Below are 25569 nucleotides of genomic sequence, written 5' to 3' on the forward strand. Positions count from 1 at the left end.
TCAGTGATGTTTGGATATTATCTGAAACAAACCAGATTTTTTTGTGTACTTTGTTCAACTCATCCAATTTGACTTGCAACTCAATATCTAGAAAAATTATGTCTAAAACATCATAAAATATACATATATCTCATTGGTTCATTTACTTGTATCTTCATACTCCCTTGTTGGCAGGATTTTTTAGATAGATATGTTTATGCTCATAGTATTTTGCTGATATGATCATAGTGAGTGATACTGTCCTGGCAATATGCATCTTGTGCAAAAACAGGCAAAAGAGCAAAACTGGGCTTTTGCGAGAGTATCTCATTCCAGTCCTCGTGCTTCCCCTAAGGAGAAAGGTCCTATCAAAACCCTTGAGTTTGGAGAATACAAATGTGGCCACTGTTGATACAGCTACTTTAGAGTCAAAATTGACTTGGCTTATATAGCTTACAATGAAGATTAGAAAATGAAGATAGATCAAGCTATACAGATCAAACTATACTAATCTCTGGATGCATTACTTCTTGAACAGTATTCATATAGCGTGGAGGTTCAGAAGGGTTATGTTCTGGTAATTGTTTGATAGGTAAGACCACATCATTCAAAAGGGCTGCAATTTTTGTATTTTCCAGAGCTTCAATCCCAGTATTTTCAAGTTAGAATTATATATTTTGAGTATTTAAATGCATGGAAAGGTACCCTAGCAAAAGATCATGAGTTGTGAATTCAGTATACCTAGAAGTAAGCCATTATTATTTAAGCATCTAAATTTATATATATAGATGACTAGGCTGTGGCTGATAGTCTGAAAACATAGTATCTTTATATAGAGATGTAATGTGTTTATTGAATCTAGTTATCTGGAGCATCTGGAGTTACTAAGAATGCCTGTAATTCTGCTATGCTTAAAAAGGGCAGCACCATTTTAAAATTTCATTTATTCATTATTCATGATAAACTTGAAATTCTTTATTGCAGGGGGCTAATATTGATAGTGTTGACATAGAAGGTCGATCCCCGCTTCTGTTGGCCACTTCCTGTGCATCATGGAAAATTGTGAATTTACTGCTCTCAAAAGGTAAAAAGGAATATACACATATTATATACTTCCTTTGAGCAGGGTTCATACATGTTAAAACTCTGCGTCTAACGTTCCTCTGAATTTCAATGCCGCACTTCAACATACAGCCAGAAGCAGCTGAGCTAAACAGCTGCACAGTACTGGTATCCCCTGAGATTTAGTAAGAAGGAAGAATTAGTGTGATGATTTCACCCTTTTAATACAGAGTGAACACGCTGTAGAAAAATGTGTATGCCATGTGTCATGCTTCTCAAGGTAGAGGTGGCACTGGCACTCCATCTCTGCGTTCCTTAGCAGTTCACAAAGTAAGCAGAGCTGTGGAGTAAATACACCACTTATACAGAGTCATGTTTCATACCAGCAATCAATCTTTAAATGTTAAAGCCCATATTTCAAGTGTTACCTGTGATTTTATATAATCACAGTCACCTTGAAAATGTTTGAGCTATATCTTTCAATTGCCACACTTTTGGTGCAAGCTAATTATTGTTACTGTATTTCCTCTTGTTAATAGTAATATAACTGATTTTGTTAATAAGCCCTGTAATAAGTTTTGAAGCTGTAACAAGATTACAACTTTAAAAGATTAGAAGAGATGGTCATCTGCATCTTTAAATTACCTCTTGATTTGTGGGTGTTCAGTATTTTTGAATATAAGGGCCCCACATAAATCTTAGTGCTGCAATGAAATACAAAATGCATACACACGTGAGATAACAATGAAATCTGAGTGTCAGTAGGCGTTTTTTTGTAAGTAAAATTATATGCTATAATGTTGACTTGAAATTATGTTTGTTACTTTATAAATTTTTAAACACATTGGTTCAACATTTGTTCCTTTGTCTTAAACATCATCAATTAGTGCCAGGGGCCAGCAGTTTTGAAGTATTTGAAGTAGCAGTTGCTGGTATTTATTTCCATATTTATCTAGGAGCAAATGTATCATTAAAAGATCATCTTGGTCGGAATTTCTTGCATTTGACGGTATTGCAGCCTGGAGGATTACAGCATCTGAATGAGAAATTTCTGCAGGTACAGTAAGCATCAATTTATGTCTTTCTGTTACTCTTACTAGAAAATGTAAAGAAAAAAGCAACTACCATTTTATTTTGGAATGTTTGTAAAAGTTGTGGTACTTGTTAAGTTGCCCAGTGTCACAGAAAATAGTTTGAAGAGGTACGTATCTCTCATGAAAATATTTCAAAGCCAATAATACAGTTTTCTTATTGCCAGGCAAAGGAATAACATAATCCCATAAATTATTTTGCTGTTGGGGGATTGAATAGCTCAAGAGGTAGGCAATAAAATATAGAACTTTTCACTTCTATTTTCCCAGCTTGCATGCAGTAAAGCTAGGGGACATGCTCATATTCAAGCTCTAGGACTTAAATAGCTTACAGCATATTCTGCAGGTGCTTTCTGTGGACTGGACTGCAACAAACTTTAGTTTTAAAAAGGATTTCAAACATAGATTTGTATTTGGCTGTGCTGAAGTGAAACACTCATATTGCTAGAGCCCAAGCTCGCTTGAAAGAGTTAGATTTGCTAATCTCCAGAGCTCCAGAAACAACCTTTTAAATGTGAATCAAGTGTAACTGATCTTACAACATCTGCTGTAATCTGTATACAACTTTGATTAGTAATGCAGAATGGATTTAACCTCCCTTTTCAGCAGATCTAGAGAATCAGTTTTAAACCAGAGTGATAACTCTCAGTTGTCTGCATTGACTTTCTAATTATTGATTATACTAATAATTCAGACGAGTGGAGCAGACCCAGGGAGGAGATTTTTAGTTGCTTTATGAAAGGCTATACACAGGATAATATTATGGAGGGTATGGAGAAAAAACAGGGAAAGATGAGAAAGAGAAATGGGGGAAATAAAATTACACTGTAAACTAGTGAACTGATGGTTCTTGACAGGCAGAAGTTTTGCTACTGAATACGGAGTATGGAGTGCCCTTATGTTCTGTACAAGCCTTCTGCTGACAGCAGTGAGTGTTATGTTTGAATGGCAGCAAAGACGACTCTCCTGTATTATACTTGTACTGTGGATGGATTGCAATAAGGGTGCAGAGTGGCAAACTGCTGTCTTCTTCAAACAGTAGTTGTTTGAAAAAATGATGACCCACAAATGAGCAGACATAAAACACTCATTGTTGCTAAATTTACTTTTCCTAAAGTTTGTTTCTTACTTTTAGATGCTGCTTTGAAGTATTAATGCTACTGTTACAAGGTATTAGAAGCTGTGAAGCATTAGTGATATAAATGTAATTCTGTGCTTTTGGGTTTTTTTTGGGGGGTAACAGATGGAACATATTAAAAATCTTGTAGTGGATGAAGATAATGAAGGATGCACTCCACTGCATTACGCGTGCAGACAAGGTGTGGCCCTCTCTGTAAATAATTTACTCAGCCTCAACGTTTCCATCTACTCTAAGAGCAGGGACAAGAAGTCACCATTACACTTTGCTGCCAGGTTAGTAGTGCAGTCTAGGCAATGGAATCAATGCCATTTTTTCCATCTGTATTTTTTTGACATTGATTTCTATGTTTATCTTTCAAAGCTATGGGCGCATCAATACATGTCAACGACTTATAAGAGATATGAAAGACACAAGACTTTTGAATGAAGGTGATAAGAAGGGAATGACTCCCCTTCATTTGGCAGCCCAGAATGGTCATGAGAAGGTAGTTCAGTTTCTTCTGAAGAGAGGGGCCCTTTTTCTTTGGTAAGTATACAGAATTCCATTCATTAAGGCAAAAAAGAACTATCACCCTACATTTTATGTCCATCCGCTGGGAAGTTAATACAATATAAATATAAATACAACATATGAAAATATTTCATATATTAATATATAAAAATATAAATATACCATATAAGATCATATTTATAAAAAATTTGTAAAACTAAGCTCATTGTGCCTTGCTTCAGCCTGACACATAGAATCATGGCTAGCTGTAAAGCAAGGCTTCTAATGCTGGGGAAACTGAGGTTTCTCTAAATCCAACTGAGAGAAGAATATTGAACCTTTTGATGGAGAAAATATTGTTTTGGAAATACTATGATCACGTCGGCTTCACTTACAGGCTTGAGTAGGCGTTCTTAGGATTGGTGGTTCACAGGCAACTTGCCTTGCACTCTAAGTCCTGATTTCAGGTCAAAGATCCTCAGACCATGGCAGCTCCACAAAAGCTTCCAGGCTCACACCTGTAAAGCCAGGAGCCAAAGCTACCAAAAGTTGAGAGTCCTGTTTCCAAGGTACAGTCTAGAGCTTTAGCTTTCAAGTCCTATGCTTCCAAGTCCACTGCAGCTGCCCCTTAGAGCTAGGGACGTAAGCGTTCTGAGGAGGTCCTTTAGCAAACAGACCTGTTCATTATTTGTGACCGTGGAGGACCCACTAAACAGACTACTGTCAAACCCTTTATTTCCAGTGTCCTTAGCTGGACTAGTACACCTAGCAAGGATAGAGATGATAATATATCTATGTATATATATCTATGTGTACACATGTATGTGTCTATGTATTTAGGCTTAATTTAGGCTTAAATCTGGCATTTTTTAAAGAAATGTCCTGGTAGGTTCTATGTGATAAAAGGCTTATCTATTCCTCTTAATATTACTTCATTTTAGTATAATGAAACTCATTAAGCCTTTTGTATATTTTGTATATTTTGTATATTCACTGTCTTTAAATGCAAAATTCCGTAATATGGCCATGATCTATGCCACATCTGTTGCCAAGTATTAGTAACAGAATATTGCAAGCATTTGTGTCATTTTCAAGGGACATATAAGAAAATGGGCACAATCCAGATATATACAGAAACAGAGAGAGACAAGAAAAGAGAGAGGGAGACCCAAATACTATTACTGAGTTGAACCTTTTACTTCCGAATGATGAATTGATAATCACATAGTAGTTGACAGAAGGCAGGGACATCTCTGCAGTAGTCATGCCAAAGAAAAGAGGTTTGAGTCAAAGGAGGAGGCATTTACATTTATTTTAAATTTACAAAAAGTTTTCCATTTATAATTACTGATTTTATACCACTACATGTAAGTGATTATAAAGGCTGGACAGCCCTGCACCATGCTGCCTTCGGAGGATACACTCGCACAATGCAGATCATTTTGGATACTAATGTGAAGTGCACTGACAGAGTGGATGAAGAAGGGGTACGTGTTCACATGGCATTATTTGTTTCTTGTCTGCTGTTACTTCTGGACCAAATGTCGGTGGTATGCTATTAGTAGTTTTTTACTGTGCATTACATGTTTAATATTTCATTTCCTCTGGCAGATTTAAAGTCTTTATATTTCACCACTGTTAAAGTTTATTGCTTAGATTAATATATGATTGCTGAAATTGTTATCCAATTCTTATAAGTGGGAGACAAAAAAAATGCAAATAGCCTAATAGAAAAACATAAAATACTGAGTATCCCTCTTGCCCCGTTACAATGCAAGACTATTTTAACAATGTAGTACAAGCATTGGTAATTTAAATTTAAAGAGCTTATACAGATTAAAAAAAAAATCCAATATCAACTATAGCTCATTAACATATTGTTTGAAATCAGTCTGTTCTGCACAGCAGTGTCCAACAGATACAGCTTATATCTTGCTCTGAAGTTTGGACAAATGCAGTATCAGTTGGGTCAAGACAGAATCCATTTCCTGGATTGGAGACCTCTTGTACGAACCTAACAGTTCCCCATCAGAAAACATAGGGTGGTCATTTTAAAGAACTATTCAGTTTCCAACACAGAAAGTGTTGCTAATTTCTCTGAGAACTGGTGTTGAAAACGTTTAGAATTATTAGATTAGGAACAAATCTTGCCTAGAAATTAATAAGAAGCCAATGCTTAGTTCTTAATTTCCCTTAGAAAAATCTGGGTGAGTTGAGAAGGCTTTCAAAAGTCAGTTTCAGCGTGACTTGATTCCTAAACCACTCATTGCCTTACTTCTATGAAAATACCAAACAAAAAAAATGTACCGCCTATAAAACTGTGCCTGCAGATTTTCTTGCGGATTTGTTTGTATGTATATCCACATCTGGATATAATTGGATGCTTCTCTTCCTGATTATCAAATGCAGGTGTTCTGTGTCTGTAGATACCATCATTTTTACCTATTTGTGACTTACAGTTTGTTGGTTATAAAACTAAAAGATATTAATGAATTGGCCTTTCTTACCTACAGCTGAGTGTCCTCTTCAGATTTAACACTAGTCTAGCTGTAGACATAGAACAAAGAACTTGTCTATAATCTCTATTAGAATCTCTGTGAAAATATTCTACTTTTTAATGTTGCTAGTAAAAGTATTCAGGACTTGCAACTGAGAATAGCATGTGGCTTTTCAGTGTGGGAAAGGACTGAAATATGTACTTTTTTTTTTAATGATTCTTATGGATGCATTGCTGTGCTACTTTTCTGCACAGAACACAGCTCTGCACCTGGCTGCAAGAGAAGGACATGCAAAAGCAGTAAGGTTACTTCTTGACTATGGTGCGAAAATTCTGTTCAACAAAGCAATAGCCTCTTTTTTCCATGAAGCAATACACAATAGGAGAAAAGATGTAGTGTCTGCTGTCATTTTGCACAAAAGGTGAGGTACACAGAAAATGCTTTCTGAATTTATTTTCCGTTGTGTTTTGTTTTGTTTTTTAACTGAGATTAAGTTCTGAAAACCTGTAGTTTAATAAGTAAGACTGAGTACATATTTTAAAATTCCCGAGATTATATTGTACTCTAGTGAGAGCAAATAAAAAATGGCATAATTGTAATGGACATCAGATGTGTGGCATGTTGTTTTCCATATTAGATTAGATTAGTATTCAGATTCTGTTAAAAAAAAACATGTAGAAGCCATGTCTCCCCTCTTCTTACATACATAATTTTGGCCTTTCACATAGTACTTCAATACCTACAGAATTTTAATCAAAATGTGAATACAACTGATAACATTCAAGAGATTTAATATAAAATTGTTGTTTTAAATGTTGCAAATACTTAAAAATGTGGCAGTTCAACTGCAGCTTAGAATATTTTATATTGCAATATAGTGAAGCCCCACTTCAGGAATAAAAGTATTGCACCATTGCCTAATGATCACATCTCTTGGTAAGAGTTGCAGGAACACTGCCAGTATTTTACTGCATTTATTATTACTCACTTATTACTTATTTATTATAATCGTGTAGATTCCAGCTTTAGTTCAAGTTTCATATTTTTTAGACGATCTTAGCATAGTTGAAACATTTCTGTTTAATTGATAACAGAATTAAACATGAATCATTAGTAGAGAAGCATCCAGAATGTTACTCAATTACTACCCAAACAGCTGATTTTCCAATTGATGGTATGTAAACTTACTACATATTGTGATTTCCAAGATAGTATCTTAAATAAAACTCAAATAATCTAAAAGTAGTTAATTTAAAAGAGAAGCAACTTACTCATTTTCCATGATCTCAACTCATTTTTGCAGATGGGAAGAAGCTGTTGTGACATTCTCTCACTATTCTAGTGCCAATAAGTGTCCTTTGCTGGAAATGGTTGAGTATCTTCCTGATTCATTTAAAGTAAGTTTTCTGCACATACTAAAGAAATGACTGCACAAAAAAAACTTAGTTACGTTGCATCATTTGCCATTGATTTTCTAATGCTGTCCTCACTAATACTTATTACTATAAAATAGAAACGATATAAATTCACAAATTGATTTAATTGTATTTTAGTGATAGTTTCAATTTGGCCAGTTTAATTTCTTTAGTATTAGAAAAAGTTCTTAGCTTCCTGAGGTCAATGGAGTTATAAGAGTATAAAAGGAGTATAAAAAGGAGTATAAAAAGTGATGAAAGTCAGAAAAGAATTAGGTTCAAAACCATTTGAGGTATTTTCACTTTCTGAGCTAACTGTTAAATGACACTACAGAAATGCTTTTTATTAAAATAGCAAGGGACTTGGAATGTATATATTCATAAACACTTCACATTTTATACTTGTAAACTAGCATGTAGCCTTGTAATCGGCATAGTTTCATTATTTAACTCCTACATGTAAACTCGAGTTTTATGTCCTCAAAACATACACCATAAAATCTGACTGAATCATCACTTACGTTAGATGACTGCTGTATTTGAAGGTCATTTTCTTCAGGTCCAAACATTATATTCTTTCTGATGAACGTTATCTATATCACCTTAATTCACTTTTCTGTTCATCTGCAAAGCTGGTTTTGGACAACTGCATAATTGAGTCTTCAGAGGAAAAGACAAGTCGAGACTTCTATGTAAGTGGATGAAAAAATTTATGAAGACATTTTACGGTCTTAGGATGGAATATGTCACAATGTGCCTGGCTGTATGTTAGCAGCGGTACATTATTTGGATAATGATTAAGTTAGAAAATCATCAGCGTGGCTTTTAGGTACTAATACTGGACTAAATTCTAATACCTTTTAAATATTTTCTATAGCTGCAATTATAGTTCTGTAGTTGGTAAATTGAAATCAGCCAATATTTTAACTTGATTTATGAATAATTCAGTAGGCATTCATCAATAACTGTATTTGAATCTGTGCTTTTAATACATATTTGGCAAAAAACTCCTCAGTATTAGGATGACTTTTAAAAATCACTTCATCAGATACTAGCAATCTTCAACTATTAGTCTCTTTTTTTTTTCTCAGCAAAGCCACTGATTTAATTCTCTTTATTGCCTTTGTGACACTGAAATTAACACATTTTTGACTTGAAAGTTTGGGAAGTACACAATATGAATACTTTAATGTATGTCAAGTTCATATGAATAAGATGAATATCAGATCTTAACAGAAAACACAGGTGACTGATCTTATTTTATCCTTCGGGCTGTAAACAGCTTTGAGGTTCAGTTTCTGTAATCTTCATGCTTATGCATTTTAACAAGTATAACATTAAACCTTAGCAATCTATAGACTTTATCTTTGCTGTGTTAATTCTTGTTATCAAAGGTATCAGAGGTTACGGATATTTCAAAATAACAGTGATAGAAGACGTAATATCTATTTATGCATGTCAAAAGCATGCCTATCATAAGTACTACAATTGTGATCAATAATTCAGAGTCCAACGTGTTTCTCTTTTGTAAATTCTTGTCCAAAATATTAAGCAGTAGATTGCTTTCACAATGCTAAGGAGGCATGAATGTTCTACAGTTATGTTACCTTTGAAACCATATTGAAAACCACCTTATCAATTATTACATGGGGAATGGTTTTAAACTAAAAGAGGGTACATTTAGACTAGATATAAGGAAGAAATTTTTTACAGTGAGGGTGGTGAAAGACTGGAACAGGTTGCCCAGAGAGGTGGGAGATGCCCCATCCCTGGAAACATTCAAGGTCAGGTTGGACAGGGCTCTGAGCAACCTGATCTAGTTGAAGATGTCCCTGCCTACGGCAGAGGGGTTGGACTAGATGACCTTTAAAGGTCCCTTCCAAACCAAACTGTTCTATGATTCTATGATTCTATACACTGGATTGTGTCTACATCATTAACAGAAAACTTGCAAATTTTCTGCTACTGTACATTTTCTTTATATTGTGTTATCATAGAATCATAGAATCATTAAGGTTGGAAAAGACCTCTAAGATCATCGAGTCCAACCGTCAACCCAACACCACCATACCCACTACACCATGTCCCTAAGCGCCTCATCTACACGTCTTTTAAATACTTCCAGGGATGGTGACTCAACCACTTCCCTGGGCAGCCTGTTCCAAGGCCTGACCACTCTTTCAGTAAAGAAATTTCTCCTGATGTCCAGTCTAAATCTCCCTTGGCGCAACTTGAGGCCATTTCATATATCAAAGCCATATAACTTTTAAGTACAAGCTTTTCTTCAAAGTCAACATTAAAACAAATTACAGTTACGAGAATGACCTTTTTAAACTGTAATCTTTTAAGAAGAAATGTGTACTTTTTATTTTACAGTTCAAAATGGCTGATGTTTAATCATCTTACAGTCACAGATACGTATCTTGATGGCACGTGTTCACTGGCAGAGTAACTAACAATCAGTATACGTCAGTGTTCTAATTACTTTGACACAATATGCCTTTTTTTTCTTTAAAGGGTAACTTTTTTTAGATTAAGCATATTATCTCAGTCTTATGTTATCAGTTTCATCACATTTAAATGCTGGTGTATGTTTATTATTCAGATTGAATATAACTTCAGATATCTTCAGTGTCCCCTGACACTCAACAAGAAACTAAAGGATGGTGAAGACATTTTCTATGAACCACTTACCACTTTAAATGTAAGTTCTTTATTTTACTCTGACATCATTCCATGCTTTAGATAAAATCAAGAGGTTTGAATTTTTCATCATAATATTTCTTTTCCAAAGCCCATAACTCTGTATATTTAAAGTATATTGGGATGAAGTATGGGTCAAAATTCTTATACTCTAAGTAATAAATAACATTTCTTTTAGGTTTAGATAAAAATTCTTAATTTAAACAACTATGAATGTTTCAAGGGAACATGCTGTACATGCAGGTAATACATCAAAGAAAACCATACTCCAGTCATTCTAGTGACCATGCACTGGAATGTAAGGCATTGAAAAAACTGACAAAACTGATTTTTTCATACGCTAATTGCAAAATACTTTCTGTGCCTAAAACAAATTTTGCTGTTCTTTCACATTGCCAGACTGTTCTCTCATGCTTTGTCAGAAAATGTTTACAGAACAAACTTTCTGGCTTAATTTGATTACTTTTTGGGCTTCCTGTTGGCAATTAGAATCGATATACTGTCTAATAATAAATAAATAAGTATTTTCTCGTTAAATGTAACTAGAAAAGCTTGGTCATCTCACAGGTATAGGTGGCAATAGTCTGTACAATTTTTTTAAAGCTTGAAATAGAGCAGCAGGAGAGAAGCTGGATGCCTCAGTAGGCAGAGAAGGCAAGATAGTAATAGCTTTGAGCCAGAGTACATAAACAAAAGAACTTTGCAATATCTTACAGACATTTTACTTTTCATTAGGCTAATATTCAAGTAAAGAAGGTGGCCTAGCCAGTTTTTTAAGCACTTTACTTAGCTAGATGAGATAAGTTTGATCCTTCTGCTTTCTTGTTTTGTAGGCCATGGTACGCCACAATCGCATGGAGCTACTCAGTCATCCTGTGTGTAAAGAATACTTGCTTATGAAATGGTAGGTGTATTTTAATGTACCTAAAATATAATATTGCATGTCAGGATGAAGGCTATTGTGCCAGAGAGTTGTTTACTAAGATATGTAAGTTGTACACATTCATAGTGTTGACTGAAGCAAATGTCTTTTACATGTAACCTCTCACAAGCATATTTAGAATATGCTGATGATTATGTAGCTTAGCATTAAAATGTAGCTTAGCATTTAGTAATGATTCTTTGATATTTACTGCAAAGACAACCACTATCTTTGTTTGCGCTTTATTGCAAAAAGATATAATAGGATTGCCGAGTTAAAAAGAAAAGGAACAGTATTTCAGAATGGCCAATCCGCTTTTGTCCACATAAAGCTCGATGAACACATTCATCACAAAAGGACATTGTAAGAAATGTTTATTGCCTCATCTTGAAAACATTGTTGGCTGTTAACGTTTGAATGCATGCTCTTCTAAATTTGTAAAGTGTTGTAACTTTAACAATCTTGCTTTCGAGGATGGCCTATGGGTTTCGAGCACATCTGATGAATTTAGGCATATATTCTCTCGGTCTCATCCCGCTGACTCTTCTGGTCACTCACATACAGCCAGGAAGACCTTTGAATGGAACAGAGATCTACGAAGCAAGACCGTTAGAGTATGAGGTACTGAGTTTTCTTACTAGTTACAATATGTTTAGGATTTTTATAGCAAAAAGGTATGATTATTTAAATAATTTCTAGAATTATTTATGATTTAGCAACTCTAAGGAATAGAATTGAAGTGTATATTTTTAAACATTCAGCAGCAACTTCTGTAGATAATTTTCAGTTCTCATTTCTTCTTTTTTAATCTTTTCTGAAAATTTTACATCTGGTACATGGTTACTTCAATTTCTTCCCTGAAGTGAATATTTCTGTAATGTTGAAGAAAAAAGATGAATGTGTATTTAATTATGAAAAGACAGAAAACAGAGGATTCTTTGGTTTTCTATGTCCTTTTAATTTTCAACCAAAATATTGCACATTTAAAATTTGACATAGAAACAGTAGTCAATAATAAAGTGCTTTTGGGTATTCAAATACATGTTTCTTTGCCCATATTATGTATTACTTTCCCTTGCAGGCCCAGTATTTCTTCACTAGGCTCATAAACTATTAGGCTTAGACAGAACAATTTTTGCCAGTCTGTATATAGATACCTCATGTACAACAGTAGTGAAAAACGTAGCAGCAGAATTCAGTCATATATGGATGGAAAACTCTGTGAAAGATTTTTAAGTGTGTTGGATGTTTCCTATAATCCCTGTTAATAAACTTAAAAGAAAAAAATAGAAAAAATTGTGTTGTGCTAAAATGTGAATAATATACCCCCATTTCGGAATTATGATATCTCAAAATGAAAAACTTGATTAGGTAGCAAAGTACCTATGCATCATGGTGACTTTTGAATGTTTGTCTCTCAGTCACAGCTGTGATAGGTGTGGGGCTACTCTAGTAACTTACGAATATTAATCTCGTTCATGATATGCATTGGATGGAAATTATGCTTTAGTTGGGGCCATAAGGAAAGCAAGCAAGGATGAACCCTGTCTCAGGATAAGCCTATCCTCCATAGATACTTCGGGGTTGTTAAGAGACAAAGCTCAAACTTTTTTTCCGAAGCTGGAACTGGAATAATTAGGACACCATAGTGAACTGAAGAAGTTAGACTTGCCAGGTCCACCACTACAGGAGAATGAGGCTTTAGAAAAGAAAGACATTGGTGCAACTGGTTGATGTCCTTTTTGTAAGTGTTTTCTTCCTGCAGTTAAACTAAGCAGTGTTCTGTCTTTTAAGAAGGCTGTGTTGTCCCTAAGGTGGACATTGTATTAGACTTGCAGAGAAGTAACTGCAAGTTCTGCTGTTTATTGAACCTGTGAGTACAACTCATACGTAGTATTACACTCCTGTGTCCACGTGAAAGACAGGAGGGGCACAGAGCTCTGTCTCCACGACATGAAGTCATATCTTCTGAGAAGAGATGCCTGTGTCATTAGCCCTGAAATGGTAACTTACTGGTGTTAATGGAGACGAGTTTTTTGTTGTGTGGCGAACTTTTCAAATGATCCATTTCAAATAAGTGATTTTATCAGTAAAACCAAGGATTTTGGCAAGGAAAAAAAAGCCAAGAAAATATTTTACAGTTCTTTTGGGAGAGAAAAGACATAAAACTGAAATAGGAACTCAAAAAGTAGAAATATGAAATAAAATAAACTCAAGGGATATAAAAGGTTCATGAGGATATCTTGATATATGAAAAAGTCTGGAGAATCACATACTCAGCTCAGCCCAGTACGTGCGGGATTTTCAAAGATTCATAAGCCAGAACTAGCAGAACTGGAAGAATTCATGCTCCACTAACTAATCTTCCTGGTGGAAGACAGGAGAATGACAGGAGCTGCGTACGGCAGACAGAGGAATGACTCAGACTGACCCAGGTCCTTGAATCATCAGAGACTGGGTGGAAGAAGCATAGTTGGAAGAGGGAGTCCTGTCCTTCAGTGAGGAATGACGCCAGCTGGTAGAGAAGCAGTGCACAGAACAGGAGCCGTGAAGGTGCTGCCTGCGAGACTAGAGCAACGGCAGTATATATGCAGTGTCATGCACTGGAGGAAACAGAGTTCTAATGACCCAATAATGGGAATGGAGTGGGGAATGCCAACTCTGAGGGAGCACAGTGTTACAGAACGTGCTATACTCTTAACCCAGTTTAAAGAGGGACATCACAATGGGGCAGATGCTGATGTGTATCGCAGCACCACTGAAAAGTGAGTGCCATGAATTTGTGGTCTGCCTATGAGTTAATGAACGCCTCAGGCGGAGAATTAGCTCTACAAGTTGAAAGATGAAAGTCACTATTGTTATCTATGCCAATAGAAGGCTTTTCACCACAAAGTTGTCTTTGCCTATATTGCTTGTAAAGGGAGACGTCAAAGGGAGCAGCTACATAAGGATGCTAGGACTTCCAGTTTGTCCAAAGACTTCTATTGCCATTCCGGATACTGCAATATGATAGTGAAGTCATGGACAACAGAATTTGTCTTTATCTTCATCCAGTGGCAAAACATACTGAAAATGTGGCATAAATACTGCCATTTCAGTTCCGAAACTTGAATAAGGAAGCTGCACAGCAACTGTTTATCATGGGAATGCTCAAACTTTCGTACTTGGTTTGAATTACTTAAACACAATATACATGACATGGATTTCACAATAAATATTAGTAAACCATAATTTAGATAGTAATAAGTTTATTTGAAGCAAGCTAACAGAGTTTCTTAACTTGGCAATATAACGTATATGTAGTAGGTAGAGCTGAAATAAATGTTCATTTAATAATTTCTAATTTGTTTTGTGCTCTAATTTTTGTTTCAGAACTCATACTTCACAAAGGTGTGTATGTGTTTAGTTTTAATTATGAGTTTACTGGGAATCTGCAAAGAAATATTTCAGCTCATTCAGCAGGTAAATACATAGAGAAATAACATTAATCAGACAGTATGCTTGCAATAGCAGTTTGTGTGATATTGAAATAAATCTGATTTTTCCCTAATTAAAAGGGAATTACCAATTTATGTAAGATTAAAAGTGAGAAGAGGATTTAATTAGTGTATTGAATTCAGTCCTTCAATGATGCGTGACTTGTAAGTATGTATCTGTCTCTCTTATATCCTAGAAATTGAAATATTTGTTGGATTACTCCAATCTACTGGACTGGACAATTTATACTACAAGCATAATTTTTGTGTCTTCTTTATTTATTAATACACCAGCTCATTTGCAGTGGGAATGTGGAGCAATTGCTGTATACTTGTCTTGGATGAACTTCTTGCTTTACCTTCAACGGTAAAAGTTATTTACATGCTTTACAATAAAATACTTTTAATATTTTCAGATATTTTATATATGCTAAACCATGACTGATCAAGTGTGATAGCCCTATTTTTTATTTTTATTTTTTTCAAGCTACACAAGTTTCCACATTAGAACCATAGGAATTTTTTAACCTAATGAACTGTAAAGTAGTTTTCAGTGGTTTTCATGTAGAGAATCACAGCATGTGTTATGGCAACTAAAGAAAGAACAAAATTTATTTTAATGTTAAATATGCAAGGCACCGCATGTGTCTTTTTAAAAACATGTTTCATTATACTGTATAGACTTTCACTTAAAAAAAAAAAAAAAAAAAGGAAATTAATTACAAGAGGCAAAAGGAAGTTTGTTTTTATAAGTAATACCTGGGAGAAGATAAATTATTTTATCATCTTACAGATTAAATGTCACACCCCGCTTTCTACACCATAGTGTCCTGTAAAAGAATTATAATGGATAAAATTATTTCTTTAGTTGACATTAGGTCTATTTATTGCCATTAATGATCTTAATGCTGTCACTGGTACAATAGTGTCCAAGAGTTATGGACCGCAGGAGATCTGGGTGGAGGGAGAAATAGTGTGCGTGTAGTGCTTAAGATTAATAAATTAAACATGTTTGTGCCTGACCAGGACTGCTTTGCACAAAGATGAGGTGTAGCTGATCAGCAAAAAAGTGGTGATTTGGAGCTATTCAGAAAATAAGGATGACAGTATGTGATAACACTGCATATATGTTCTTCTGATTCTCATTGTATATATGCACTAATCACCCCCATGAAATCTGGCAGACAGACAAACACGGCATTTGCTGATTAATTTCAGGATCATTTTACTGTAGTTGGGATGTTTTAAGGACAAGATTTGTAAACAGAGTTAATGTCATAAAGACAGAGTATCTTTATGGTAGGGCCTCTGCGGGCAAACCTTGTCCTACATGTGTCTGACCTTAGATGACTAATGAAAGGGTGTGTCCTCTGTGTGCTGTGGGCAAAATGGGGGTTGAACCTAAACAGTAAAAAGTAAATTCATGATTGCCCCACCTTCCTTCTCCTGCTAGATGAAATGCTTCCCTGACCTGAATATTTTTCATTTGTATAGCAGTAGAACTCTACACATCATTTTTTTAACTCATTCAGGCCGTCTTTTCGCAAAGCAACCTGTAGCTCCATTGACTTCAATGGAGTTTTGCCTAATAAAAAGAAGATCAGGTTTGCTTTACTTCCAGCTTGATCTTTTCAGCCTTGCACATAATATTTCAGGGGGAAAATCCTGTGGAGGTATTTTCCCAGTTGCTACTATTGTAGCATAAAACAGTCATCTGGTCCCGGAATCTGGCAGAGGACATAAATTCCCAAGTTCAGGTTTGGGAGAAAAAGTGGCTTAATCTGCTTTATGAGAACTCATGTTCTGAGATCTAGTTTTTGTTTAAGCCAAGAGTAGGAGAGGTTTGCCAGATGACAGACTGTTGTTGGAAACACAGGTGTCTGAAAATTGTGCTACTCCCCTTCTCTTCCTGAGCAGTGTGTTTCTTTTTGTTTGCATGTGGCTGCTAGGTGGATTATGATGTCAGTTGTCCTTTATTCTGGTTGCTAATTTGCTTCGAAAAGCAGCAAAAAATGAGAATTTCCTAATGTTATTATTCCAAGTGTAACAGTTGTACAATATTGTACTGTATGTGGCTATGGAGAGAGTAAAAACTGTCCATGAAAAAAAATATCTTGAAGAAGTACTGTTCTAGTGCATTAAAATATAAGATTATGTAGTTTAGGCTTGCTGTAAATAAGATCACTTGCATTCTTTTGGATGTGAAAGTACAACGTGTCCATACCATCTCAGAGAGGCAAAATGTCTCTTTTCACAGATGAAAATCAGGATTACTTGTTGCCTGACATAAATAACTGTAACGGACTCTAACTTCAGTATTTAATTTTGCATATCTTTTCTGTTTACTTATCGCCTAGATTTGAAAACTATGGCATCTACGTTGTGATGTTCTGGGAAATTTTGAGGACTTTGATTCGGATTGCTGTTGTTTTCTTTTTCCTGATATTGGCCTTTGGACTGAGTTTCTTTGTCTTGTTGGGTTCACAGGTTAGTTGAATGGCATAGTTAATTTTTATCATTATAAATAATATTTTTGACTAAAGAATCTCAAGAGGTTATTTCATCGGTTCAGGTTTTTTCTTGATTTTGGTATTTATTCCTTTTGCAGCAAACTTATAGCACACCTCTGCTTTCTGTAATGAAGACATTTGCAATGATGCTGGGAGACATTAATTACCATGATGCATTCCTTGATCCACTACTAAGCAGTGAATTGCCATATCCATTCCTGAGTTACACAGTTCTCATTATATTTACCTTGCTTATTCCAATCCTTCTTATGAACTTGCTCGTAAGTAAACTACTTATTAATATACAAAAGGGGTTAAGCACAGGTTTGTACACAGTTTTAGCATATAGAATTACTTTAGTGCTGATTTGTGACATTCATTCATTATTTAACAAGTTGATATTTTCAATAACGTATTGAAAAGTTGCCTTTCCCTGGACTCATTTTCCCTCCAGTTTACTGTTCTGAGTATTTTCCCACAGTTAACTCTTGCAGGGTTATCTTGTATATCTTTAGGTAGTACTGTGATGGAATTTGAATTGGAGCTGTAATGTATTATTATGAGGTGTTGATAAAGAAAATTGGGGAACAATTATTTTAAGAAGTACTTTGATAAATGCATGCCTCCTAGACTAGACATAGTCTTAATGGTTCAACCCCTTGCTGTATCATAACCTAGCGCTAACAATATTTTTTTTAAAAAAAAGCCAAAAACCTGGATCTTCATTGCACACAAAACAGCAGTCAACAGTAGTGTTAAAACTAACTAATGAGCCTAACCTGAACAAAAAGAATCAGAAAACCTGGTAATGGTGAGAAAGGGGGAAAATATGTAGTACATCTTCAGCCATGTTCCATTGAATATCAATTTTTTTTTAGGAAATCAGGTTTTTATATGAGCTGAGCAACAAAAATCAAACAATTCAGTTTTTTTAAGTTATTTATTGCTGCCATGATCCTATTCAAGCAAGAAGTCAACAAGTTTTTTAACATAACAGCGGTAATGAAGAATCAAAAAGAAGGGATGTTATTCTTGACAAATCTTTGAAGTAGCTCTTTAGTGCCTTACTGGTAGACAGATAGTTGGCATTAAAAAAGCTTACTACATTTCTTGATATGGATTTTCCAAATATGCACAAAAGGGGTATGTTTCCAAATTCAAGTGAAACAAAATAAATTCAACTTCAGAGTAATTTTGGATTTAAATGTGAATAAGAAATACAATTGAAATCACAGACTATGAAAGAATAGATAATGAAGTCTTTCTTGGTATTTTTAGATTGGCTTGGCTGTCGGGGACATAGCTGAAGTACAAAAATATGCTGCACTCAAAAGGATTGCAATGCAGGTAAGTAGCATACCGTAGAAGCACCAACTACAGGAAGTAGATATCATTGTTAGAACACCATTCAGATAATTAGCTGATTGATCATCAACATCCCTAACTAACATCTTAGCGACTCTGTAAAGCAACTTGGTGAACATGGGCATCCTATTCTGAATCTCATTTTCAGTCGTGTGAGTCATTGTCAAGGAAATGTGTAAGCAAATGCATTTTTAAGGAACTTTTGAACAGTCAGTTCAATGAATTCTGAGTTATTCCAACAACAGAATCTCAAAATGAGTAAATGCGATGTTTGAAATTGGAGAGTTGCCTTTTAAGGAGAGAATTGATGCAGTGGAAAGTGGTATGTAATACTGGGTATGACTAAGGAAATTAACGTCACATTTCTAAATGTTTTTAGTTACCTTAAGATGTATAAAGACACCTAACAGAATTTCTGTTGAATTCAGAAGAGTTTAGTAACTTACATGCTTTGGAAAACTATATGCATCTTAGATGTTTGCAAAAGCTACTTTGAAAATATAGTCCTTACGGCTTACATACTGAGGCTAGGGCAATAGCACAACTTCATAAAATTTTCATTTTAAGAAATGATAAATTTGGCATACAGTTTTCAAAAGCTTTTTTTCCTTCTGAACTGTATGTCAAGCTTGACTTTCACAAGTGGAAATACACACAGTATACACCTGTCAAATAAAGAATAAAGATTACTTCTCACTAACATGTTCTTAGAAACTGTCTGTCCACATGCTTCCTTGACGTTCTGCTCAAAGTCTGTATTGTGAGAGGAACTGACCATTCATAGAATTGATGCAGGGAGTGGCTTTGCCTATGTTCCCTGCTGGCTCTGCTTTTTCTAAAAGGTTTCAGAGCCTACCTAGTGGCTAAGCATAAAGAAGAGAGGTGCGCACAGACAGAATACCCAAGAACAAGAACAGCTCAGAAATAAATTCTAGTGGTCACGTAACTTTAAACTGTGTGCTGTGCTTGCTCACTTCAAACCTATTTGAAGAACTCATTTTTAGAGTAACGTTTCATCCCGAAAGATATTTCTTTTGCTAGAGATACAAATGACTAAAGCAGAGGTACAAGGGCAGTTCTTGTAGCAGTTAATGCTTTTCACCTATTTAGGTATTTCTTTGCCAACAGAATGCTCAGGAAGGACGGTGTCTTGCAACTTCAGACAGTACTATGAAATCTTTATTAAGCATGTCCCCTTCTGTATGTTTAACAGGATTACGGATGTCTGCAATAGGCTTATACTGTACATCCTGTTCTTTTAGATATGTATGCTCAGTATTTCTGTAGCAATTTGAGGATGACTGGAAAGATAGCATCACCTGAAAAGGCACTCATATATAACATACTTGTTTCTACCCAAGGGAAAACTTTTCTCACAGGCATTCCACTGGCATCTTAATCTATACTGACTCTGTCATAATCTAGTAAAAGGATATAGCACAATTAAAGAGAGAAAGATCACTCTTTCCCATTATTATTTGGTCTTAAAACCCATGGCTATGGTAGGTATTCTGTCTTTTGAACATTTCTGCCGTGTAATTTTGTACTGCAACCCGCAGTGTACTAAGGAGCTATTCAAGCCATCACACAAGAGCTAACTCAGTTTTGGAGTCATTTTAGTTACAAGAGTTTAGTTATAACTCTTTAGTATAAGAGTTATATATAGTAGAATAATTGATTCGGCTAAGATACTGCTATGGTTTTAGATGGTTTTAGTGTCTGGGCTGGACTGTTCAAATATTATACTATTGTTTGCAGCGTATATATCCTCTGAGACCTGACATCTAATAATAGTTAGATGAATAGAATGACACGATGGTTATTTTCACATGATAATGTGTCTTTATCTTAAAAGAATATATCTTATTCTAAATGCAAAACTACATTTAGGTTAATCTTCACACCAACTTAGAGAAGAAGCTACCATTTTGGTTCTTAAGTCGGGTGGACCAGGAATCAATCACTGTATATCCCAACAGGCCAAGATATTGTGGATTTATGGTAAGATAGTGAATCTTAGACTAAAGAATTCTTAAAATGTGACATGATCAACTTACTTTGTACACAGATTGCTAGGAATATTGCATTAATAAGACTCAATCATTAACTGACATCAGTGGAATCATGATTAGGCCTTGACTATCTTCAGTGAAAATAATAAATCAGTTTGAGTGCAGCCTAACTTATTCAGATATAACTAGTGTTTGAATTCTCAGTGATCTGTGAGTTTACTAAGCGAGACAAGCTACAGAAGTTATTCATACAGAAAATAGAATTGCTCCCTTTTGGCATTTCTTCTTTTATTTGTTTATTTTTCATTTCAGCTGTTGTTGGTAGACTGAATTTTCTGATTAAACAAATTTTGCAAAACAAATGTTTAATATACAAAAAATAACTTCATAACAGAAAGTCTTTTCAACTTTAACACTACCATTCACTTGTTTGGGATTTTCAAACTATTGTCAGACTATAATACCTGATTTCATTTTGGTTCCATGTTTTGTTTAGAGTGTGTTCCAGTATTGCTTTGGGTGTGAGGACTCTACCACAGATGCACAGAGCACCGATACAACATTAGAACTGGAAGTTCTGAAGCAGAAATACAGGTATTCATTGTGTTATTCTACTGCTGTAAAAATAAGTAGAACCAATATTGCACATATACTTCTATTTAAAACAGTGTTCTAAAGCTCCATACGATACCTAAAAAGTAAAATTCAATGTGTCTAGTCCTTAAGCAAGCTGCCTCACTATGGTAACTTAGTATTTTATATTCTGTAATGTATTTATCTTCAAAATACTTGTGTGGTAGAGAAATATTTTTATCCCGTGGCAGAGAAAGAGGACAGGCTTGTTTGCTCATTAAAGTAAACTGAAGTAATGGGGAAAATACATTTTCATTTCAGAATTAGAGGTTTGTGTATGGAGGTTTTCAAGGGTTATTTTAAACTCAAAATTGATGTAATTCCAATTGGTTTGCAAATACACACAATCTGTAACTGACTTTCCACTGGTCCGATGGTAAATTTGCTTCAGATTGTTTCCCCAAAAACGAACTGGTGTCCTGGTTCTCCTTTGAACAAATCATCTGTTTCCCAAAGCCTTGGAAGGAATTCTCTGTACTTACTTTTCTTACTCATCTTACCAATATATCCATAAGAATGGTTTCAGAAAAGCATTCTGTGAATGTACAGCTGGGAAAATCTATTCTTTCTCACTCTGTCTCACTCTCCTCTGCTCTTTTTTTCTCTCTTTTTTTCCTTTCTCCTTTTTTTTTTTGATCTACTAAATTTTTGTCTCCCTGCACAGATTCTGATTAAGTATTTTTTGGCATGAAGGACTCAGCAAGAGTTGAAGGGGTGAGAATACACCCTACAGATGTAGGCAAACCATGGAATTTAACAAGTCTTTCTTCAAATCCATACTACATCAATATATTAGGAACCAGCATAGAACATACTCTTTTTTTTTTTCCCTACAGAAAGGGGAGAAACTATCATTTTATAAAATTATAAAATTATTTGGAATAGAATAACTTGTGACCATTTCAGTATGGAAAATTATATTTACTGCTCAAAAAATATTGGCTGAAAAATTTGTTTTACTATGTTGCCAGTATGTTTTTATTGTCAGAGTTCAAAACAGACTTCAGTTCCTACTGAAGCTAGGGGCAATCAGTGCTGAGTGTGTATATGTTTTTGGTTTTTGATTTGGGGTGGGGTTTTTTTTTGCTTTGTATTAATGTTAGCTAATTGCTGCGCTGTTTCAATTCTTGGGGGAAAAAAGGCAACTACATCTAAAGAAGCCCCAAAGTGTTCTTCACAGAGAACCTTTTCATTCACAATATATATTTAATGCTGTAATTTTCTGAGTCTAGACATTCTGAAAAGTATATTTTCAAAAAGCCTGTTTGGTAGTTTTATGAAGACAGTTTCTAGACACGTTTCCCATTTCTTTCATTGCTTCTTAAAAGATAACAGATACTGTGTTCTGTATGCACGATGCTAACTGATGTTAACTCTTTATTTGTATCAATTGCATTTTGGATAGCACTTTAAAAGAGACTAGTAATTCTCATATGCTGTTAAAGTAGCTGTAAAGTTCACTAGATGTTTGTGGATGCTTAGTTGCCATTGCAAATCTGGCCCTTTTTTCTTGCCAGACTACTTCAGTCAATAGGAAAAACTTCTGATAGAACTGTTCAGAATTTTATTTTGAGAGTGTTGTTGCTCTTACCTTAAGTATAGAGTAAGTTACTTTTCTCAAGAGCCAGGAATTTGTTCTTTAATCCTATTTCCTGAAACCTGGAGAAGTACCACAGCTTGAAAAATTAAATGTACTCCAGCTAATATTCTTTGTTAGCAGAAGGGTGAAGTTGAGGACGGCCGGGTCTTTTACATCTGTAATTTTAATGACTAAAATGTCCTTTGAAACCAAATGACAAAGCCTGCTGTATGCGTTTTTTTTCTTTTTTTTTTAGGCTCAAAGATATATCAACACTGTTGGAAAAGCAACACGACCTCATTAAATTGATTATCCAAAAAATGGACATAGTGTCAGAGGCTGAGGATGAAGACAGCAATGATTTATTTCAGCACAAGTTTAGGAAAAGGCAGTTAGAGCACAAGAATAGTAAATGGGATACAGTGTTAAAAGCTGTTAAAACAAATGTGCCTAACCCAAGCACAGAAAAGAACAATAGCTTCTTCTAGACACGGCTATGATATCATGTTGTATTATCATTTTGTTTTAATTTAGGGTCACTTCTCTTATTGTCTGTGCATAATGTTAATGTGATACATCATGTATTCAAGTATAAAAAAAGGCCAGATCTGAAAAAAAGGATGCAGGTGCTCAAAACAGTATTGAAGGAGACTGAAGATGTCTACGTCCAAAACTGTGATCCTAAAAGTGGCTGGCTGATCAGGAAAGTGCCTAACTCACCAGATGCCGACCTTGCTGTCCTGACAGTTCCCTAGGCTTCTGTCTAGATCTGTTCCTGGATTTGGCCCTAATACTCTTAGGTCTTAATTACATTATTTTCTGTTACAAATATTTTTAGAATTTCTGAATTTTTAGAAATTCAAACTCTAATTATTTAGTATTCAGATGTTTTGAGAGAGCAAATGGGCTTTATGTACCTTAAAGAAAAAGTAGGAAACTAACCTGACAGATTGCATTGGAAGCTTCGCTGAGTCAGGACTGCAGGATCAGGCCTGAAAGGTAAGAAATAAAAAGATCACAAAAATGTAATGTAAGGAAGGACTGTTTTCTTTTGTAGATAACTATATGCAGTTCTCAGAGGGATCATTTGTACTAGCATGCATATAGCAATGATAGAATGATATGCTAAATATTAGTCATTTACAACTTGCTGTCCTTATACTGCATATGTGATTTTGGCCTTCCTGATAACCTAAAAACTGACCTTGCTACTTCAATCTGCACTTTGGTTTTATTATTTATTTACTGGATATTCAGTGCATTATGTAATATACAGTAATATATCAAATGTGGAAATAAACATGAATTAAACTGTGCTTAAGTACCCAAGTATATTTGTTTCAAAAACAGTGCTAATAAACTTATTATGACTATATGTGGTTGTAACACTCTGTGGTCTGGTTTTGAATTCAGACATTTTCTTTAAGAACTTAATATATGTTAATTCTTCATGTAAAGAACAATTATGATTTCTGTTTATTTAAAACGTAGCCATCAGAAGGTAATTCACACTGTACAGAACTTGTCCAATCTTCAGAAAATACAGGAAGATGCACTGTAAATTAGTGAGACTTGTGCCTTAAAATTGCTACGGCCGACACGCTGTTCAGTAGGGAAAATGCTTTCTCACCCAACTGCTTTATGCCAGCTTTGAGATTTAAAATCCTTGCCTGGTAAAATAGAGAAAGGGGGAGGTTATCACTGTTCTGTTTTGGCTGTTCTACTACACTTAGTTGCTTAGGTGAACAGTTGCTTAATATCAAATGGTAGATGGCATCTGTAGAGATTCAGGAAGCATTTGGAGTTTGTTTCTCTTCCCTAGCAAGATTCATCGATACCTTTGAATCCTGTGGCATAAATCCATGCCAGTTGTAACTGAAGATGTTTGCTGTTAAAACTGAAGTTCTGTTCTGGGTTTGCCTCCCAGAATCTGCGTAGGCATTTTGCATTTAAGTGTGACTGTAATAGTTTAGTTAAGTAATAGTTTGAAGCAGAAAATAAGCACTTGGCTACTCCATTCAAACAGCAAATTGGGGGCATTGCTGTGTGACTATGTCCACGAATGTACTCCTGGGTGCCCCAGAGGCCCCATCCTTAAGTCTGCCTTTGGATCATGTTCTAACTGTGCTGTTGAGATCTGGTGTGAACCATCATTCTCACATATCCAGGTGGAAAGAAATGCGGTGCGTAGATAGTGGAGCATAACAGTGTCTCCAGTTTTCTCTTGACAAGTAGAAGGTGAGGAATACGTGCTGCAAAGCACGCTGCACCTGCCCTGTAGGCTGCAGGAGGAGCAGCTGTGGCTTCTGCTTTAGGACCAAGTCTGGTGTGACACAGTGAAATGGAGGGAGAGCCAGTAAACAGAGTCAGAATCAAGAAAGTAAAATTGACGGTAACTGTAGTCATTGAAGTTGCATTGTGGCCTCTGAACTCAAATCTATTTCTATGAGTAAGCTGTTTGGATTTTCTGAGCTACTGTGCATCTGCAGCTCCCTCTGTCAGTGGAAACGGGAATTTCCAGGTTCTCAGGGTAAGACCAAACTTGAAAAATGTAAATTTTTAATTCTTAAAGCCAGAAAAGTAATTTTAAGTTCCTGAGGATCTGTACCATTAACACTAGATGGCAGTGAGTGATAACATTTTTGAATAAGTAAATTGGGCCTAAATGCATAGTTTTAAGTGAAGAGGAGCAGC

General features: G+C 35.3%; 1 protein-coding gene across 1 annotated transcript in view; it reads left to right on the forward strand.

Annotated features, from left to right (window-relative positions):
- TRPA1 (transient receptor potential cation channel subfamily A member 1) overlaps positions 1-24191 on the forward strand; it is a 37845-nt gene extending 13654 nt beyond the window's left edge. The window contains exons 9-27 of the mRNA XM_075140643.1: positions 964-1063; positions 1998-2098; positions 3376-3545; positions 3634-3798; positions 5135-5249; positions 6515-6681; positions 7564-7657; positions 8308-8367; positions 10281-10379; positions 11212-11282; positions 11774-11921; positions 14673-14762; positions 14974-15143; positions 17134-17263; positions 17385-17567; positions 18565-18633; positions 20542-20652; positions 21160-21257; positions 23132-24191. Coding sequence (XP_074996744.1) covers positions 964-1063; positions 1998-2098; positions 3376-3545; positions 3634-3798; positions 5135-5249; positions 6515-6681; positions 7564-7657; positions 8308-8367; positions 10281-10379; positions 11212-11282; positions 11774-11921; positions 14673-14762; positions 14974-15143; positions 17134-17263; positions 17385-17567; positions 18565-18633; positions 20542-20652; positions 21160-21257; positions 23132-23363 — 2373 coding nt within the window. The 3' untranslated portion in view covers positions 23364-24191. The remainder of the gene's footprint in view (positions 1-963; positions 1064-1997; positions 2099-3375; positions 3546-3633; positions 3799-5134; positions 5250-6514; positions 6682-7563; positions 7658-8307; positions 8368-10280; positions 10380-11211; positions 11283-11773; positions 11922-14672; positions 14763-14973; positions 15144-17133; positions 17264-17384; positions 17568-18564; positions 18634-20541; positions 20653-21159; positions 21258-23131) is intronic.
- The last annotated feature ends 1378 nt before the right edge of the window (positions 24192-25569 follow it).

The sequence above is a fragment of the Calonectris borealis genome, chromosome 2 (assembly GCF_964195595.1).
Source record: "Calonectris borealis chromosome 2, bCalBor7.hap1.2, whole genome shotgun sequence".
In the NCBI taxonomy this organism is placed as follows: Eukaryota; Metazoa; Chordata; class Aves; order Procellariiformes; family Procellariidae; genus Calonectris; species Calonectris borealis.